This window comes from Mus caroli, chromosome 10, assembly GCF_900094665.2.
Source record: "Mus caroli chromosome 10, CAROLI_EIJ_v1.1, whole genome shotgun sequence".
In the NCBI taxonomy this organism is placed as follows: domain Eukaryota; kingdom Metazoa; phylum Chordata; class Mammalia; order Rodentia; family Muridae; genus Mus; species Mus caroli.
In genome coordinates this window covers 78,774,547-78,795,689 of record NC_034579.1, presented here as the reverse complement: position 1 = coordinate 78,795,689, position 21,143 = coordinate 78,774,547, and the positions used below count along the sequence as shown (strand labels likewise).

Here is a 21,143-nt window from a genome sequence, read left to right as displayed (position 1 = left end):
TAAATTCAGACAGCAAAGTGATGTTGTGTGGAGAGTAAACAGATTGTAAGTTAGGAAGTCTGAAGTCCAGATTCCTCCACTTACCAGCTGTGTGATCTTGGGCATGTCTCTGAGTCTTACTTTCCCTATCTGTGAAATGGGGGTCATGATAATACTAGCTCTGCCTACTTCCCAGTGATGACGTAAGAAGTCCCAGCCCAGCAGTAACAACTGCAACTGTATAGATCTAAGGGCCCTGTAAGTGTAGAGGACTCAAGTGTTTACTGTGGGGGAGTGAAAGGCACAGAGAGGTCTGGAAGCCAGACCTGGGTTCCAATGCTAGAACTACAGCACATTAACTGGAAACTCTAAATTCTGATTTTATCTTCTATAACACTGGATCAGGAATGCTCATTAAGTGGTCATGAAAGCACAGACTATAGACTACACAGTGTGTGGAGCGCCTGGGAATATTCTTGTTCCTTACCGAGTTTACAGAAAGCTCCCCCTTCCTGATTGACTGGTGGGGGGGGGGGAGGGGAGGTAATGGTCCCTGTCCTCAAGCAGCTTCAGTCAACAGTTTGGAACACACACACACACACACACACACACACACACACACACACACAAAACAATACTGAAAGAATTACAGAACAGCAGATCAACAAGCTTAAGATGATCGACAAGCAGTACCCTTCCTTCCTGAGCCTTACAGCCCACCTGTATATGCCATTTGTTCAAGGAGATGTCTTGTCCTGTGGGGGAGCAGGAATGGATCATATGCTAGCTTGTGACCAACCCTGGGTTGCTTCTCATACTCTCCGACTAATTCTCTGTTCTTCTCTATCCAGGACTCTGGCTGAGTCACTACTGGAGACTCACTGCTGACAGCTTAGTGCACGCTCTGGTTATCTGTCATTTCATTGTCAGCTGTTTGTGTCCATGTCAGTAAGCTATGGACAGAGGGTCAGAACCTATTTATCAACACCACAGCAATGCTCCCTCACCATTGTATGGCAATGCACAAGCAGAAGGGACACAGGAGGAAAAGACATTGCTACAGGCTCCTTGCAGGAGGCAGACTCGGGGACACACTGTAATTAATGGCAGTGAAAAGACACGGTGTTATAGTGGGAGAGACATCCCAGAGGCAGGATTAGTCAGGCAGAGGCACAAAAGCAAGAGTTAGTTATGTGCAGGACTGGCAAGCAGGTTGGCTCAGCTGAGGAAAAGGAAAAAGAAAGCTCAAAAGTGCTGCGAGGCATGGAGGGCTAGATCCCAGGTGGGCGCTAAGGCTGACGAGCTGCACCGAGTCCAGGGGATCACTGTCTCCTATTTCAAGAGCCACCTTCCATATTTAAGAATGTTCATTAAAAATAAGCACTATTAAAAACTTTGATATCTACAAATGACACTGCTCTGACATACTAAGGAAAATATGTTCTGTGCTTTAGTTTTAGTGTCCTCTGTGTTCTAGCACGGTGCCGTAGAGAGCAGAGCCTCAGTTAAGTATGTGAACTGCATTTAGCTGGCCTTCTTACAGAAGTCAGGTATCTGGAGGCTCCTCACGGCTAAGCCATGAACAAGACTGGCTAAACCTGAGAGCAGATTGGTTTTCATCATCAAGATGTATAGATTCAGGAAAGGATTACTGATCTCTAGGAAAGCCTGCTATAATCAAGAAAGGATTATTAATCCACAGGAGATCATGTTACAGAAGAAGGAAATCACTGATCCATAGGAAATCCAGGGAATGCTCCCCAAGGATATACTGCTCTCTGCAAGACTGTGCTCATCTCAAGGGCAGAGAGCCATGTCTTCTCAGGCTGTGATTTCCATCTAGGACAGAGCACACAGTGGGTGCTTGGTAAATGTTTGCCAAAAGGGCAGAGTGCACGGCTGTGGCCTAAATGGAGAATGGCAGAGGACTGTGTGTCAAGAAGCATTCCCTAGGCTATCCAGCTTTGATGATGAGTCACCGTCATCAGATGATGCTGATGGCCCAGCTTAAGTCAACCACCTTTTGGTACAGACTCAGCTTCTTATGCCTGAGACATTAGGAGTTCTAGATTCTAGCTTCACTTTTTCTATTAGTTTGTTACAAGTCCTTGGGCAAGCCATTTGCCTCTGAGCTACAAAATGAGGGAGGGGGTGGACAAGATGATCCCCAATACTCTATACTAATGTTAAGAATAAGTATCAGGCTACTAATAATTTTGAATCACTTAAAAAGCTACTGGGGTTTTTAAGACACTCAAAATCACTATCCTAGTCAAGATATTCTAAACCTAACGGTCAATGCAGCACCTGCCTGTCAATGACATACAGCATGACCACAAACCTTTTCTGCCATCTGCCAGCAGGTGATTAAATGATTACTAAAGCAATGGCAAGTACCACACACAGGATCCAGATGGCATCATGCCCTTTGCTGAGTCTTTTTATGAAGAGTTACCACTGGCCCTAAATTTATGATGATTCTCTCTAAAATTGATGGCTGGGTATCCAATAAACATCTTGTTTGAAATGTGTATCAGGATTAAGATATTCACATAGCAACAACTGCTTCATACTTACCTTCAATGCTATATACAGGCCTTAACACAGTTAAGACTGCCCCCGTTATCACCAAAAAGTACAGTGATGTCTACTGGATAAAGAGCCCATTCTAGGCACTGTGACAGTATCATGGCGGGCTTCTCATCTGATCAGGCATCTGGCCAGGGAAGAGATAAGCCTCCAAGAATGTTCAACTGGAACGAAACATCATTTAGAAATTTGATCTTACTAAACGATAAGGAATCATAGTCTATAAGGGTGTGGCCAGGCAAGAGGACACAGATAAAGCACGTCCAAGAAAAGAAACCCTATTTTGCCCCAGCCTAACCCTTGGGACTGCCAATGGAGACCAAAATAATAATAATAGTAATAATAATAATTAATAATAATAAAAAGAAAAACAAAAGATTCTTAAATCTAGGGGTGGGAGCTTACAGAATTTAAATATACTTAAAATTATCTGTTGTGTATAATATTTTTCCCAGATATATTTTAACATCTTCCTGTCGGTGTGATACTCTGTGATAGCTCCTTGGAACTGTAGAGATGGTCCCACTGTTTTAGGGCTTCAAGTTCCTATGTGACTCCCCCAGCAGGGACTGTCAGTATCAGGGCTCAGACAGTAACATGCCCAACTGCACAATGGGGACTAGGTCAGATGTGTATGTGTAACACCTGACTTGACCTGGAAGCCAGAGAATACTCTTGCCCACAGTACATGTGCTGTGCAGGATAAACAAAGCATTCCATTCAAGTGTACTTGTGAAAGCAGGGCACAATCACGCAGTCGGTAAAAACACATCCTTGTTTCCCACTTGCACATCTCCCAAGAGTCCCTTCGAATTTACCTATACGAGTTTCAGCTTCCCGCTTGCCACTTAGCTTGATAACGACTCAAAAATCATTCCCTTGTTTTCAAGGGCTCTTCTTTCTTGTCTGCTCTGTGTACTACAGGGCAGTATTGACACATGGAATTAATGACAGGGTCTGTAATGAAACAACAATCATGCAAACACCAGTCTGCTCTTTTGATAAAACAGCATGTTAGAGACCTATTCACCTCCCTCTAATTGAGTACTACATAATAGTTCCGATCCTTTTGTGTAACATATTTTGTTCTATGATTAGAAAAGAAGAAAAAGGGGAAACCTATGAAGCACTGCCTCCTTTAATCACCCTGATTAATTCTTGTTTTAATGAGGGTGCTGCTATTTAGTCATGTTCTGCTACATTCTTGTTTTGTTGACTTCTGTTCAATGTATAACAAAACCTGAGACAGGATAATTGGGAGCCATTACTTTGGCACTGGGATTCCTGTTCTTAATGTGAGGTTGGCCTGGAAAAAGAGCCCTGACATGTTAAATTAGCCATTTCATATTTAATTCTTTTTCACCTTTGGAACATGGGATGAGACATTAGTATATAAATGAAGTATTTTAATGAACATAAAATGCCTATGGGGATAGATCCCCTGATAGCCCAGAGGGTGTGGCTCTGCAGTGAGGAGTCACAAGCCTCTAAAGTGCACTGGGTTCTTTCTCACTGCTGGTAATCACTCTTAGTACAGGAGTCACGTAACTATGTTGGATCCTGGGAGTGTGGTGGCCTTTGGTGTGGACACTGCTTTTTCACTCTTCATCGAATGGCTTACTAGTACAACTGGTTAAACTGGTTAATCATTTACCAGGGCATCTACTGAGGAGAAATAATGCAAATGGTGGCTTTTCCACAGCAAATGAAAGGTCCTCCAACTGCATCTAAATAAATAATTCTGAGATCTTCCACTCAGCCCTCACCATTGCGGTCTAGGACAGGGCACCATGGGGAAAGTAAAATGAGCTGTGTAATGAGCAAGATAAAAGGTCATGGGTACTGCTCATACTACCATGCCCTTCCATTTTATAATGGGATTGGGAATGGTCTAAAACTTCTCCCAGAGAAGCCATTTTAAAGTTAAGATTTAGCAGTGTGATGACATGTAAGAATTTGTTAAGTTACCACATTAATTCTTTGAAAAACAATGACAAAACCCAGCTATAATGAAGGATGGTAGAACTTTTACTGTCTCCTCATCGAGCAGTTACTTAACTATGAGCCGATTCTTGGTATGGAAACGGAAACAGAGGAGTGTGGGCTGGATCTCCACACTCTGATCTGCAGTCTGCCAAGGTAAACATGCTCACTGTTGGGCTTTAGTGCTTTGTACTTACTTAAAACTTACATCTCATTTAAAAATAATCAGACTGACAAACTGCTCAGAGTTTTTGGTAACTTTTCAAAATAGTGTGTTCCAGAGGGTGCTCTTAAGGCAGACACTTAAGCTCTGACGGCTCACTCCTTAATAACATGCCCCCACCCTATTTAGCTGAAAGATTGTCTGAATGATCGACAGGGTACACATATGCAAGCATCTTTTTACATTTTGAAGCACTGAGTTAGCTTTTTATTATTCTCATTTCTGTTAGAAGAGAGCATGCAAAGCTTCTAAAATTCTGCTATGGTCTGATTAGATAGCACAGTTAAGGACATGTTAGAGGATGAGGTTAAGGAGCGTGGAGAAAGAACACATTTAGTTCTAGCCTAAGTAATGGCAATCTTTATTACTTCTTGGTAACATCCTTAGAAAACTCTTTTACTCTGCTGTCCAAGTTAACAGGATTACGGAGGGAGGCAGTGTGCACATCGAGCTGAGCAGCGTGGACACCTGCTCTGATACATGCTCCCAATCAGAGGAGAAAGGTGACTGAGGACAGACAGTATTTTTATCCCCTTTTGCTAGTTGTCAAATGCCATTTCAACTTGTGCTTTAACCAAGCACTCAGTGCCTTTCAGTAGCGAATACAAAGGGTACATGACATCCTACTTAGGTGTCTGGCCACTGAGATAGTTCCCTATAACCTAAAGATGCACAGAATCAGGTTTCTCAGAAATAATCCCCTCTTGTTCCCGTATGGGTGCGCCAGTATATAAAGCACCAAGCTGCTCCCTTAGCAGAGTTTTCATGGAACCTTAATGATGGAGAACAGCACTCTATGTCAGAAATATGAGGCAAGCCGCCATGTAAGCTGCATAGTCAATGTCCAACTAAGGAAAGGAAAATTAAGGTAAAATTGACTTCAGTTTAATTCAGTATGTAAATCGGTCTTTTAAATTCATAATCTGCACATAAGATGCGTCCTAGTCTCCATTTCTCTTTAGAGGACGTCCTGATTTGGATTAAGCACACTTCAAGCACTCAGGAGCCATGGACCAGCAGTTCTCACAACGGACAGTGCACACCCAAAGGAGCTGCTGTCTTAAGATTAAGATTTTTGAACCTTAAGATCTTTGGTGCCTACAGCAGGTCTTACAATGCTTAAAAAAGGTGGGTTGTATTTCTGAAATGCACCCAAAAAGTATATTCTAGACTAACTCTTCAAAGGCATGTGCAATTATAGGTTTTGCTATGCTTGTAAGATGAGCAAAAGGATTTATGTACACTGAAAAAAAATCACGTGTCTCTTACTTTCTAGATGTAAATCAATCATAACCGTTTTTGAGTTAAAAAAGTAATCTCTTGATTCAAGAGTACTATCCCATATTTGATGCCAGCACTGAGAAAGCCAGGTCCCACACATCAGCATGGCGGCAGTGGGAGGCACAGTTAGAGGCCAGGGCGTGGATGAGAAAAGTGCTGGCAGAACAGGCATTGTTTACTTACTGATATACAACTTAAAGCACAGATTTGCTGGATAAGCAAATGGACAAGTGTCTCATTAAACAGCTCTAGAATGAGAGTAGTCTGGTGTCAACTAAGGAAATAAAGGGACAGGAGGAGTAGAAACAACTGTAATTAAGAAGTCCTTGCCCTTGGTCAGCATGGCTGATGGTATTGTTCCAGTGTGAGTGTGCTGTCACTGGGTACCTGCAGTCACCACTCTAGTCCCCTGCTTGAGTGCAGGGGTTTATTTTTGCTTTCAAAGTTTGAGAAGGAGAGAGGAGGTGGAGAGGCAGGCATGTTATGTCAAATGATGTTTTCTGTAACTTTATACCTTCTGTAACCTTGACTGCTAAATATCATACTTATTTTAGATTAAAGAAATTCATACCGCTTACTTCAGTTAGTTATCCCTGGCCCACATTTCTTTATGGTATTCCTTTAAAGCCTCTACTTTGATGAAGTTTGGCCAAGAAATGGAAATGACAACTACACTTCAAAGCTGTGAATCCTGCAGGTTATTCTATAGAGAAAATAAAACCAAACCAAACCAAACCAAACCAAACCAACCAAACAAAAAACCCCCGATCTTCCAATCTGGGGTCAGCCATTTTCATTTTCATCCTCACACACTTGGGAAGCATAGGACACAAGGCACTGAACCAGCTCTATAGGATAGGATAGCGGTTACAGGATTCCATGGTTTCCTAGCTTTGAGAACCTCCAGGTGCACTGTCATCTCCACACGAGGAATAGAAACATCTAACAAAGACACGGTCTTTATGTTAAACAAATCAAGACTCACTGAGAATGCTACTTAGTCAATCCACATCCAGTATGATGTCTTCTGACAGCTAACCTCCTCACCACCTTCCCAAGTGTAGCTTACATAAAGATACAGAGGGCACGAGTCCCTTATGGAAGTGGCGTGTCTACATGAAAGCAAGATGGAAATGTGACCTCAAGTTTCACAGTAGTAATTTTATACTTTTGTCACATCTAAACCCTACACAGGCTCAGGAATAGGACTTGGCATGACCAACCTTAGTCATCACTTTGGTAAGTGCTTTGGCACGGGCCACTGTTGCTAACCACCATCCTGGTGCAGGTCCTTCACATCTGCTCTCCTATGGACGAAAAGAGGAAGTGTCTAGTGTCCATGCCTTGGCCACGCCATTCCAATCCATCCTCTACTCACATGCCCTTCCTCGACAGTGCAGGAGACTGCTGAGAGGATGACTAAGAAGTGTTCTGGCAAACATTCTGACAGACAGACATAGTAACGCAGTGGACAGAGCAAAGGCCTCGAGTTCTGGACAATGAAGTTCCTAGCCTCGTTTTAGCATGGAGCTGGAGAGAGCGCATCAGCGACAGCTTTGTAAACCACCAGAGAAAATGGATTTTCAGCAGCTATCAGCTTGGACATGTTCTGGGCATTTCTGTGGTCTTTGAATTTCACATTGGTCAGTGAGGTTTAATACACTGCTTGAGCTCTTAGAAGAAAGACGCAGTATATGAAGTCCAAAAACTTAAAAGGATGAAGTCTCTCTTCCTACAGTAAATGGTCATTTCCATTTCTCTCTAGAGTGACATCTTCAACGTGACGAGCAGTCCACAAGTCACTTCCTTCCCCTGGGAAGACTCTCTGAACCTTCCAGACAGAATGAACTGCTCCTTTTCCTGGGGCACACAGTTCAGCACCGACCCTGATTGTCACCATTGCTACTTTGTATTCTGGAATAAACTGTACAGCCATTTCTCCCACTACAGTATTAGCTTTCCAAAGCTAGAAACTGTCTCACTCACCTTCAAATCTCCCTTGCCCTCCTAGCTCAGTGTCCTGCATGTGGGAGCTGCTTAGTAAATGTTCCTTGTACAGTACTGAACTTAAAGTCTGCTTGGTTGTATGGCATCTTATTTTTTCTTATTTTATCAAAAATAAGAAAAAGTGAAAAGAGAAATGAAGCTTGAGACTAATGACTAATACAGCACAGGGAACATGTAAGACGCATGGTGAATGGCTTTGTTCTTTGCACACTTTCTCTGGAATGCCTACTGCTGACCTTCCCACAGCTGTCACTGTCATTAGTGAGACCAAATGTTAGCAAGCACACACAGGCAGGCAGACAGCGTAAAACCCACCACACAGCATGCAAAACGTCAACACGACTTAGGAATGTCTTCAAGTTCACTTTCACTTCAACTTTTTAACAGCAAAATAGGAACCATCAAAGCCAACATAAGACACACTAGCTCTGTTTATGCATGCGAACATCAGTACCATCTTCAGCTGGGAGCTTCTTAGTCAATGAACTCATCTTCCCTGAGACAGGAGAAGTCAGGTGCAACTTGGGCATTTCAGCATTGGTGTTTAAGTGTTTACTTATTGGTAGCTTCTAAAATATGTATAAAATGTGTAGATTTGTCTGAGATTAAAAAGAGAAGGGCCTCTCAGTCTTATGTGAGTTAACAGGGCACCTCCTGAAACTGGTGATGGCGCAATGAATACGCTAAGTACCTAGATTATGTTGCATCATCTTGGGCAGTTTGTTCCTCATTTTCTGTGTTTTGTGCTTGGGTATTTTCATGCAGGTTAAAATAGGTCACCAATACAGCATCCATGATAGCTGTTAGCAATTCCTATTTGTCATAAAAAGAAATTTATACTATGTGAATGATATAGTGTGCTAAGACACCAGTGTGCTCAGAACCCAGGGCCTGTACTTTAACACTGAACTCTTTCCCCAGCTACCAGATTTTATCTTTAAATATTCACATAGCTTGCTATTCTGCTTAATATAAATCTGTTCAAGTAACAGTCTCTATGACTGCTTATTAATTCCTCCTGGGAAAGAACTTGTTGTATACAATGTTAAGGAGAATGTCTTCTGAACAGGGCAAGCACGGCTGTAAACTCCAATACTGGGAAGGGACAAATACTCAGGAATAGGGCAGCCTGTTCAAGAATACTCTGTAGATAATAAAGCTCCCTGCTTCTAACCAGCTTCTACACATTAGCACTGCCACTGCAGAAAGCCTACGTAAGACTAGAGTGTCAAAACAGCCCTGTCTGCTCCAATACTGTCAACCCACAGTCCTTCCAGTTCTCAGTGTAGCTAAGCTTACGGCTACAAATGTATCTATCCCATGCTTCCCCATCAGACCCACCCCTGCCATGGCTGTTCTATTCCAATTGTTGTTTCTCTTGAAGGATGATTATGTGTTGTGTGGAAAATGAGATGAGCAGAAGAGATTCACATTTACATGATGGCTGTGCTGTCACCAACACAAAGAACCACTCACTCAGGTAACTCACAGGAAACAGCGGCTCAATGCATGACTGGAGAGTAAGGCAGCCCATCTAAGCCTGCAGGGACCATCTTCTAGTAACTCCTCAAAAAGCTAGTGTGGATTAGCAGATCTTGATTTAGTTATCTACAATACGGATTATTTGGAAAGGAAGGAAATGTGAAGCAAGAGGGGAGGGAGAGATGGTTTTGGAATCCCTAATTTAGTAAAAGTGCCTGCTTTAAAGAAAAAAGTCCTTCATTAGAGCTATTTCTTTTTACTTCTTCCTGTTGCATAGATGGCATTTTAGAATTCTTGGTTTCAGCAGCAACTCAAAAAGCAATACTGCAAACTTGCACATTAAAAGGGAAAGGAGAAAAAGCGCACCATGGTTTCAAACAAAATCCAAAACAGACTGAAACAAAAATACAAGCAGCAGCAAAATCACTGAGCCTAACTTGCAGCATCCTTTGGAAGGCAGGGATGTTAGTTGGTTAATGTCACAGCCACCTCTAGCTAGGCCCTGCCTCGGCACTGAGAGTTGGTAGGCTGCAGGAATGCACACCCAGAAGCGAGCGGCACATGGAGAAAAGCCATGGCGTCACCTAGCTGCTACTGCCTCTGTCTCCCTGTTCCGACAGACATGGATTTCCAGAGTTGCTGTTCTATGGTAACTCTCAGTGAGAGAGACAAAGAAATAGAACATTCTTAGAAACCAAGCAAAAAATGGATGGGAATACAATACCTGGAAAGTTTATCAAGCATGTTGACAAGTTTCATGGCTTCATATTCTTTTTGTTCTTCTGTCATTTCATCTATAGGGTTTGGCATTGGTTCCTCTAAATGACCAGTGATAAGATTAATGCTACAAAAAGAAAAAAAAGTTATGCTGTATGTTTTAGAATTATGCTCTTTCTCTATCTTCTGGTCCAAGTTTTAATTTAATTAAGAAAGAGTATAATAGCCAAAAATTGGCAATAATTTCAATAGTAATTTTATTGTATAGATTGCTGTAGGAATGTTCATTATTATTATTATTATTATTTTGCTGTGGAAATGGGCATTTTACAAAATTAAAACTGACTACTTGCCAACTATTTTTTAAGTCATGTTTACTTTTAAAAATATAAAATTTGATTGGTGCCACTGAATAAATCACTTTGGATGCAAATCTTTTTCACTAACTGCAAGGTGACAAACACTTTCAGAAGTGAAATGAGGAAATCCATTCATGATACAGCATAAAACAAACATGTCCAAAAAAGGGGGGGGGGCATGAGACATGCTAACGAGAGGCTGCAATCTGAAACGAGAGCACGTTGGTGTACCATCTCGGGGAATTAGTCCATTAGTGAGACCAGAGGTAAGGAGTGCTCAAAACAGCAATAAAGCAGAAAGATAATGTTAACTATATCTGATCTGACTGAGGAAAAAACTGAAAGCTAGCCCAACTAGAGACAAATATGTCGTCTTAGCTTTCTGGAAACAGATCTAGAACAATGCTCAAGAACTAGGTATTTCTTATAAGCTTTGTATGACATCCTAACAGCAGAGAAATTATACTCTGAAATAAAAGGCCACATTTCTATCTTTTCTTTTATACTGAGGAAGGAAAATGAAACACAGCTTTCAATATCTGCTAAATATCAATACCTTAAAACATTATTCTTGAGGAGAAGACATAACTACCGTTAATTATCTCATACCAGCCAAGTACAGATTGCTTTAATGATCAAAATCACAGTACCCCTGCAGAAAGCACAGCGGTAACAATGCTTTTCTAAGGGCTTTCAGGGCCTGGCCAGGATAAGGAGAGCAGTGAGATGATCAAGTAAAAACTGTGCAGTGCTGGGTGCTTGGGGTAAACTGAAGGAAAACTATCATGTGATAGTAAAGGCACTAGCATCCCTGCTCTCGAGTGGCCAGTGTCCACTCCCACTTGAGACTCCTGTTACAGTGAGGGTTAGCGCATCGGTAACCACCATTCATCACTACCACATTTCCTGTTCTTTTTCTATACTCCTCAAATCACCATACAGATTCTTGTGGAAGGGTCTGCCTTTGCTGTCTTAGCAAATCAGATTTAAAGTCTGTGTAGCTGCTCTTAGACAGGGCCAATGACTAGAACTGTAGTCAAAAAATTTGTTCTGCTGGACTTAATAATGCATACCTGAGATTCCTGCTTGAGGCCGAAAGATTGGAGTATAAATTCATTCAAAGCCAACCCGAGTAACTTGTCAAGGTTTAAAGAGGGCTGGGTTAGAGCCCAGTGGTAAAGTACTTGCTGAAAATCTAGGAGGTTGTGAGGCCATGAGTTAAATCCCTAACACCCCCTCTTCCCTAAAAAGGCAAAGGAACAAACCAAGAAAACCTCTTTTTCCAATCAGTTATCCATGTGCAAGACAGAACATGGTGGAGTCACTCAGGAAAAAGGTGGAACAGGGCAAGCAGAAGATATGGGACCCAGAGGCCCTTCTCTTTGCTCCTACCTACCTGCTTCTAGGTATTCCCTGTGGTGCTTCAGGAACCTTGGGGCAACCTGAAAACTATATAGATTGGTCACTTATTCCTCGTTTTGACTACACACTAATTCTAATTCTTGGGGACCTAGAGCTGGCCTGACCTCAGATTAACATATAAAGTTTCCATGTTATCAGGATGGACAAGGCTCAAGTGCCCTGTTCAGATACTGCTCTTAACTCTCCCTTTTAAAGGTGCCCACAGAAGAGAAAGTCTCTAGCTAGATGCCTTCACAAAATTGCTAAAGGGGTCCCTGAATTTCCCAAACTTAAGAACAAAGAGAACTGAGTGAGGTTTCTGAGAAGAGATGCATGGAGATGCTGTTATTATTTGTTCGGGCACACGGCACTAGCTACTTGCTAAGTTATAAAAACAACTAAACAAAGATAGTTCTTACAGATATACACTACTCTCAAGCAAAGGAAATCAGGTCTTATAGGAAGAGAAGTAAATAAACAATGCTGAGCATGCTCATTTGCCACTTGAGAGAGGCTTCTCACACTGACAGAGGTGTGATTTGAGGAATCACGCCTGTAGACTTTTCAGAAAACAATGACTTTAGCACAGACCATTGTGTCCCTCAGAAACATGTCAGGAGACGCGGGGTAAGGCCTGTGCTGCTTCAGCCCACAGCGCAGTCAGGCAGTCAGGCAGCACAGTCCTAGGTTAGGCACAATGGTTCTTTCCTTGGTATCTTTGTTGCTATCTGTCTTTTGAGACAGGGTTTCTCTGTGAACAGTCCAGGCTGTTCTGACTTGATTGTGTAGACCAGTCTGGCCTTGAACTCAGAGCTCTGCACGTCTCTGCCAATCAAGTGCTGGGATTAAAGGTGTCCATTGGTGGGGATAGCATTTGTTTCCTAGAGCCTCCTGCTTGCTCTGAGGATAGCATTTGTTTCCTAGAGCCTCCTGCTTGTTCTGAGGTTAGCTTCCAAGTGAGCATGAAGGCAGCGTTCTCTCTCCCAGAGGGAGGCCCCTCCCCATCCATGGAGACAACACCATAACACCCCTGCACACATACACACACACCTCCCTTTAAACACAGGACGCCTACACTGGTTCATGTCTCCCTTTAAAGAGATTTTTTTCCCCGTTATGATACTCAGGGGGACGTAAGCAAAACCACATAAAACCCAAGCCAGGACAATAAACTGCACCACTCTCTCAAGAGAAAAATGCCAACGTGTAGCGACAGAAGGCAGACAGGAGTTACTTCTCCCTTTTAGTCAATTTCATACGTTTTCCACCCAGAAGAAGAGAAAACACGTCATCACACAACAATAATGCCAAGCTGGATATTTTGGGATGAACACATACATACAATCAAAGATAGCATTTATGTTTCAAAATCTTACTACCATAAAACTCTGAGGTTATTTTTACTATGTTTGAATGCTGAGTCTTAGTTCCTCCAAGGACACTAACTGTGGTGGGCCTTAGGAGAATGGTATTTATTTATTTATTTACCTCGTCTTTCCTCCCCCTTTCCATCATTCCAGCCCTGTGATTAATTTCATCTTCCAATTAGGTGAACTCCTGTGGATACATGAACTGGCAGGTCATGGCCTGACAACAGGAGGATTATGACATACTAAAATGGTATGAGTGTGTGTATAAAAGATGAAATACATTTCAATTATTTTATCCTTCTAACTATTGCTGTTTTTGGTTAATATCAGCATCACTTAACAAAAAGAACTACCCAGAAACTTGGCTCTATGAAAGCTTCAACCTTTAAAGGCAGGGCTTAAGTTTTACTCAGAGTTCTGGCAAAGATAGGGAGGGCTACACTGCTGCAGCACTAGCCAGACCCACAGGGCGCAGACACCGGCTCTGATGGGATTCCTGGTTCCTTCTGCACCATATTTCAAGTCCAGTACTGATAGTCAGGTTTGAAGCTTGATGGCTGGAGGGGCTAATTTTTATGGCCTCAAAGCCTTCTAAACATCTACGTTAATATCCATAGATAGCATTCCTTAGGGAAGATAATTGCTTCAGGGAAGCTTCTCTCTCTAATAAATGGTGGAGAATGCAGAAACTCTTGGCTGCTCAAGGCGCTGAGAAAAAGGAACAGCTGAACTCAGCCCAAAACCACAGGACACTTGTATCACTATCTCTAAGCCTCAAGGAATCCAGGGAAGAACACAAGAGCAGATGGACATAAAATTCCATTTTCTTGGCATTACACAGCAGCTGCAATCATGAACTTATGCAGTTGCCTGCATTGTTCAGGAACAAGAACGGGCCTGTCAAAGGGGAGGGATTCACGGGGGCTGGCGTTGTGCATTGTTGCTAAACTACTGACTGCTCAGAGGTTCTGGGAAAAGGAGGAGTCAGTGACTTCAGTTGTTCTCCCCGGCCCCCGTGAATCCACCAAACTTTAATCCACGGCCACACAGATAAGCCCCAGTTAAACACAGTAGATCACAAAACAATAGACAGTATGTGGGTGGGGAAGGGATCTGTAGAGAAGGGCTACTGACAGAGATGGGAGGGAGAAAAGAGAAGAGAAGAGAAACTGTAACACATATGTCCTCGTATGCAATTGTCAGATCTGCAAGGAGGCGAGCAAGACAGGTCACCAGAGCCACGCATGCATGCCAGCTATGGCAGAACCCTCTGCTCAATTCCACAAGCTGGCTGCTATGTGAGGACTTGGCTGCTCATGAGGAGAACTTGTCATTTTTCTAAAGACGCTAGAAATCCACATTCTCATCTGAAACGTCTACATCCTAAATGCTGCCAAGGGATTAGCGAGCACCTTTCAAAATGAGAACAAAAATATAAACAAAAATACTACATGGGACAAACCAAATAAACCATAGCTATGGGCAAAATTCTGCTTCCATGCTGATAAATCCACACCCTTTAGCTGTGTGTCTAGACCAGGAAGGAAGAAGGGAGCAGTGTAGGGAAGAAGAGGCTCTGCAGGGATAAAGACCACGCTCTTTCCTGGGGCCTCCCCACAACACTTGGTTCCTGCACCTTCCCAAGCAACACAAAAAGCAATGCCTTCATCTCCTAAGCCCCACCCTGGCTACCAGAGCTTCTCCACTGGAGCTGTTGACTAACTCAGTCAACAGCTCCAAAAATGTATTAACCCAGGGGTTGGAGAGATAGGTCAGCAGTTAATAACACTAGCTGCTTTTGCAGAGAAACTGGCTTTGATTCCCAGTACCCACAGAGGGGCTCTCAATTGTTTGTAACTCTAGTTCCAGGAGATCTGACAGGCTCTTTTGCGACCCCACCCCCACCCCCCCCAGCATCTGACATGCACATGGGGCATAGACATACATGCAGCCAAAAGACTCAAACAAAAAATAATTAAAAATGAATTAATGTAGTCAACAAACATTTATATAAAGACAGACTTTTGATTTTTAAATCCCATTTCCTCATGAAACTTACCTTCTTGCAAACAAAGGGAAAAAAACCCAGACCTAAGGAACAGAGATGCATAGGAGGGAAATGTAGAAGCCCATGCTTCATACGGCACTGCACAGGCTGCACAGAGGAGAACAGACCTGAGCAAGACCTGGAGGTGCGGTCAGGGATGGGAGGGGAAGACAGCAGCTCTCTGAAGGAGGTGTGCTCCACACTGAGACACTCAACACGAGGTCACGTGTTTGACAAGTAGTGAAGAGGCTGGTGGTACCGGCAGAGAGACACAGTGCACACAAACCGCAGTGAGAACCTTGGTTTTCAGTCACTAGACAGTTTCAAGCAACTAATATTGTCTGACTCATATTTTACAGGGATCCCAGTGCCTGCTGAGCTGAGAATGTAATGAAAAGTCCCAAGGTGGAATCAACAAGGTCAGTTAGACGGTGCTGATTTAAACCGTACCAGAGAGCCAGACCTGTGACTTGGTGGTGGAGCACTAGCTTGTCGTGCGAGAAGTCATGGTTCTGTCACTGGTACCAGACAAAGGGGGAAGGATTTTGGACAGAGCCAAAGTTTCAGCGTGGTGCCAGTTAAAGCAGAAGGCATAACAAAATGACGAGTGCATTATGAAGATCTAGCCATAGCTGTCAGGTGCTATCCAGTAAAAAGGATGACTACTATGTATGATTTCACATACAGACAGGAAGAAGCTAGGAGAGGGTGCAGGGCAGTGAACAGTTGCATTGGGGAAGACGAACAGTCTGGAGATAAACTGGACACAGTCAGACACACCTGCATCCCAGCCCCCTCAAGGCTGTGGCCAGCCTGTGGGTTTGAAGATCAGCCTAGGCTATCCAGTGAAACCTGTGTAAAAGAGGCTGTGCAGCAGTGAGTGGACTGATGGCCACTGGTTCTCATACGCTAAATGGCTAGAACGTTAGTTCCATGTTGTGTACATTGTCTCCCGAGTGAGGATGATGCTGTTTCCTCTGAAGCCAGTTGTAGTGCTATGTACCTATAGTCTCAGCGCTGGGGAATTCTGAGTTCAGTGTCAGCTTGGAACTGAGAAAATTCCATTCTGAAGTGCAAGTACAAAGGCTGTTCCATGTGTAGAGGTGCTATGGAGGAGGCAGAAGGAGTAGTAAGTTTCTTTTCAATTATGGTCTTTTTGTGAGCAGACTTTACATGCATTTCACTGAGTGCTTATAGTCATAAACCTTACTGTCTAAACGTTAGCTAAACCCTAGTCTATACAAATACAGTCCAGATTAGGTAGAGAGAAAAAAAATCTTCAAGTCTGGTTTGTGGTTCATGCACCTTAAGAAAAATTGAAACCATACAATTTATATAATAAGAAGACTATTACCAGCAGACCTAAGCCGCACAACAACATTTTGACAAGGGGAAGAATACTCAGGCGTGATGCCTTGTGCTCAAGAAACAGCCTGTGTGACAGTGCTCCAGCATCTGAGATCACTGTAGTCAGATAAGTATGGACTCTACAAACTACTGTGAAGACTGTCAGACATTATCCAGGGTTCTGGCCACTTCTGACTCTGCCCCTCCTACCTCTCTAAAGCAGCCCCTAAGACACCTCTGGATACTTCTGTATCTAGCCTGAAAGCTACAGATCCAAAGCTGAAAGTCAGTCAGTTAAACACATTAAACATGCACCTCTCCACTGATGTTTAGAATGATGAAAACACACCAGTTATCAAGGGGCTCTATGCTCAGAGACACGGGAGAAAGCAGTAGAAAATTCACATTTAGCTGCTTGTAGTGGTACAGGCTTTAACGCTGTACTTAGGAGGCTGAGGCAGGTGGATCTCTGTGAATGTGAGGCCAGCCTAACCTAAATGTGAGGTTTAGGCTAGGGCTACAAAGTAAGATCCTGTTTAAAAATCAAACAAACAAAAGCTTAGATAGTGTCTCCTTTTGATAAAGGACTGTATCTGAGAACTCAGCAAGCCTGACTGGCTACATCTCCATGTGGCATGCATCTCGATTCTACGAGTGTACTTTGTTTAAAAGCGACTAATTGCAGAAAGCCGTTTCCAGTCCATTAAATACATTTATTTTGACACAATAAAGACTGCTGTAAAATTAACTGTGTCCCAAAGCCGGGATGGAAGCTCCACACAATTCTTGGTTTTAGATTCCAATAAAGGATTACAGGTTACCTTGGTGCATTAATCAGAATCCACTTACATTTTTGACAATGGGACTTGGGCCAACTGGATGAAGAGTGATTACTTCTGCCAATACTAGCAACTGTTGTGAATAAACGCATCCTAGAGAAGCAGAGTGAAGCCCTGGGCACGCTGAGTGGCAGAGGGTACAGTAAATGAGCAATCCTTTCAGATGCCACCTTTCCAAGTTTGATCAGACTAGTTTAAAGTGCTGCCAAGTGCTCTGAGCTCTGAGAGTCACCTTATTGTACTGCCTTATTGATAAAGCATTTTATCCACTGTCACTTCCACAGGGGCCCCTGGAAGGAAGAACACTTTAAATAGCAAAAATTTTCCTCTTGAGAGGATGTACTGAAAGCAAAACAGGCACTGTATGAAGGGGGTGAAATTTATCTGAAAACACGAATTTATGCTTGTAAAGAGCCATATTTCAAACAGTAAGGAGCCATGTTTCAAACACAAGACTTTACATTAGTAATGACTCTGGCCAAGCCTAAGAGCTGAGAAAGACACCATTAAGGCTACAAAGCCAAAGTACAAATCCATCCATGGCAGAGAGCTCAGACAGTAACCGTGTCAGACATCAACAACACGGATTGAAACAAAAAGTCCCCTCCTGGGGCCTAACATCACCTCTGATAAAATTTAGTGTCCTACAATAGTGAGAGAGACGCAGTGTTCCTGTGCTTTCTCTGAGCTCCTGCTTGTTGTGGTAGCATTCTGTACTTTCTAATCATGTGACTATGATAATTAAAGATACCATCTTAGATAAAATCAATCATATACACTGAAATGTAAAGATGCCAACATCTGTGAGCTCTTATGAGTTCTCTACCTGCCCTGGAATTTGAGAAATAGTTTATGTCATCTCCATCTTCCTTTAAAATGGCAAGACTCTTAGCTGATGTGCTGGGGTGTGCTTACAGTCTCAGCTACTGGGTAAGTTAGGGTGGAAGGGTCACCCGAGTCTATGAATTTGAGACCAGCCTATGCAACACAGTGAGTACCTGCCTCTACCTCCAAACACACCCCCAACAAAAAGAGGGACTTTTAAACAACTTTATGTTTAAGCTTCAAACAAAAAGACACAAACTGTTAAAATGATTTGGAAATGCAGTTTATAGACTTATTCAAAACGAGAGCTTGTGAGACTGATGCAGAATACTGACTTAAGGAAGTATAATTCCTCTATTTTATATTTAAACTCTCGACAGAGATTTTCAAGCCACAGCATCTAAGTGACAGTAGTCGATAAAATTCACTGCCCAAGAGCCACTGCTAGCATTCCTTTCCCCCACAAGAGCCTCTGTTTCTTAGGTAACACTCTGTAAGATCATGGTGAAGCTGAGAGAATTAGGATGTTAAAAATAACACTATATGCACTCAAACCTAGTTTGTTCAGATACAGGCTATGTTGTTCCTGCTGACTGGAGATTGGTAATTTTTCACTTTATGGAAATTTATTATTTTCACGTCAATAGAACACAGTCTACTCTTGATTTTACAGATGGTGATTTTCTATTCTTGGTTACCTACTTCATGACCCATATCATTCTCTAGAAGAAGGCCAGTAAAAAACAGCTCGGCATTTCATTGACAATGCTCACAATGAAGGTAATCAGTAACGGGACCCAGTAAAAATTCAGCTCCAATGACTGTTAGCAATGAGAAGACATCTCTAGCTGGCTAGGATGAGAAGGAGGGGGAAGGATGGGAGGATTGGAAGAGAGGGGGAAGCTGCTTTAAGGAAATGGCGATGTCTTTCCTTGGTACATACCAACTTAGAGACATCACAGAATTTCAGGTTTGTTCCTTCAAGTCACCAAAACACCCGTTAAAAACCCAAGTTCCCACATGTATGTTTGATTATAATTCAGTGCAGAGCCAGCTCCTTTCCTTTTGGAGTTGCAACACTTTTGGTACTTTCGAGAGGTTTAATGCAAGGGTACTGAAAATGACTGAAACATCAAAAAACCAACTTAAAAACCTGGTGTCAGCTGCATGTTCTGAGGCTCACGGAAAGGAAGGCAAACAGTAACACTCTTTCAAATTGATTAACAGCATCTAAAATCGTCACCACACACTTGCTTCTTGAAAGAGGGTAATGCACTTGTTGAAAGACTCATGCTTCTTCAATCATGTGAAGTTACTCTAAGGGACTGTTTGAAGCTGTCTCTAAAAACTCCAGGAGATGGAAAACTTACAAATTCCCAAGAGAAAGCACTGGGCAATGAGAGCCAAAGAAAGACGACAAACCACTCCCTGAAAGGCACAGCTGCTTAAGCGAACAGAAACGTAGTACTATACTTTGGTTTTGCGTTTTTGTATTCTTCAGTGTCCGTGTCCTCGTCCTCTGAGTACCAATTATCTCCTCTTCCTCCAGCCAAGAGGCCCCTGGCCGCCAAGAGTCCTGCAGCGTTTCCATAGCCAGTGTATTTCAGCAGGCTATCCACTGCAAAAACACAATAGGGTTTTAGATAGGGATCCTAAGTACTTACCATCACCACCCACTCACCAGCACAGAGGAGGTGGGGGTCCTGCCATGGCAGGAACGCTTTAAGCATAAAGTGGCTAAACAGAACTACATACAAATGCTCCTAGCTGCTATGAAGATGAAGAAACTGTCTTTAGGTATTAGGAATTCTGAAATTACTCTTCTGTACACACTTTGACAAATGTAGAGCCTCTGTGCTCCTACAGTAAGAGTCATGTATTAACGTTTTGATCTCTCATCTTATTTTTTAAAACTAAAGATAATGAAAGTCAGGTTGAGATTTTTGCATGAGTGGCATGAACAACCTTAATTTTTTTTTAATCCTTAAGGGAATAGGAAGAAAAATATGTAAGAAATAATAACACTTAAGGATATTAGCAAATAGGAAAGGCTAAAGTACCAGTCAGCGGATGGGGCAGGCTGGGGAGATGACTTGTGACACAGGCATGAAGACCAGCGCTCAGACCCCAGAACCCATGTAGAAGCTGGGTGGATACTTGCAAAACAGAGACAGGACGTCCTAGGTATTGGCAAGCTCTGAGTTCAACTGAGAGACCCTGCCTCAATAAATAAAGCGGAGAGCCATTGAGGAAGACACCCAAAATCAACTTTGGGCCTTCATATGTACACATACATGTGGACCTAACACACATTAACATAAAAAGTTAGCAACAACATATAAACATAGGAAATCACTGTGTCAGACTGGCTAGATTTTAATACTATCAGCATTACTAGCTGGCTGAACTTGGATAAAATATTTTATAGCTCTACCCCAATTCTGATCTGTATGGAATAAGATGGAATAAGAACTACCTACCTCCCACTGAGTATTTTAGAAAACTTTGCAGCAAAAAGTCAGTTCTCATTCCTTTACCTTTGGTGAATACTACATTAAACTATTTTTTGTTAGATCTCTCTCTCTCTCGCACACACACACACACACACATACATACACACACACCCAGAGTCTGAGGGATGAATACATGATACAGGTCTTCTGTTAAGTATGACCCTACTGACAAGAGTAACAT

General features: G+C 42.6%; 1 protein-coding gene across 6 annotated transcripts in view; it reads right to left on the bottom strand.

Annotated features, from left to right (window-relative positions):
• Ric8b (RIC8 guanine nucleotide exchange factor B) overlaps positions 1-21,143 on the bottom strand; it is a 100,608-nt gene that overhangs the window by 6,152 nt on the left and 73,313 nt on the right. The window contains exons 8-12 of one of the 6 annotated variants that reach the window (XR_003837770.1): positions 19,923-20,067; positions 10,269-10,388; positions 7,279-7,362; positions 3,387-3,525; positions 2,557-2,732 (exon numbers count right to left, since the gene is read on the bottom strand). Coding sequence is in view for 3 of the 6 variants with exons in the window: in XM_029482429.1 (XP_029338289.1) it covers positions 7,323-7,362; positions 10,269-10,388; positions 19,923-20,067 (305 nt within the window). In the remaining 3 variants the exon portion in view is untranslated. The remainder of the gene's footprint in view (positions 1-2,556; positions 2,733-3,386; positions 3,526-7,278; positions 7,363-10,268; positions 10,389-19,922; positions 20,068-21,143) is intronic. The other 5 variants (XR_003837771.1, XR_003837772.1, XM_029482429.1 and 2 more) reach the window with 5 other exon arrangements.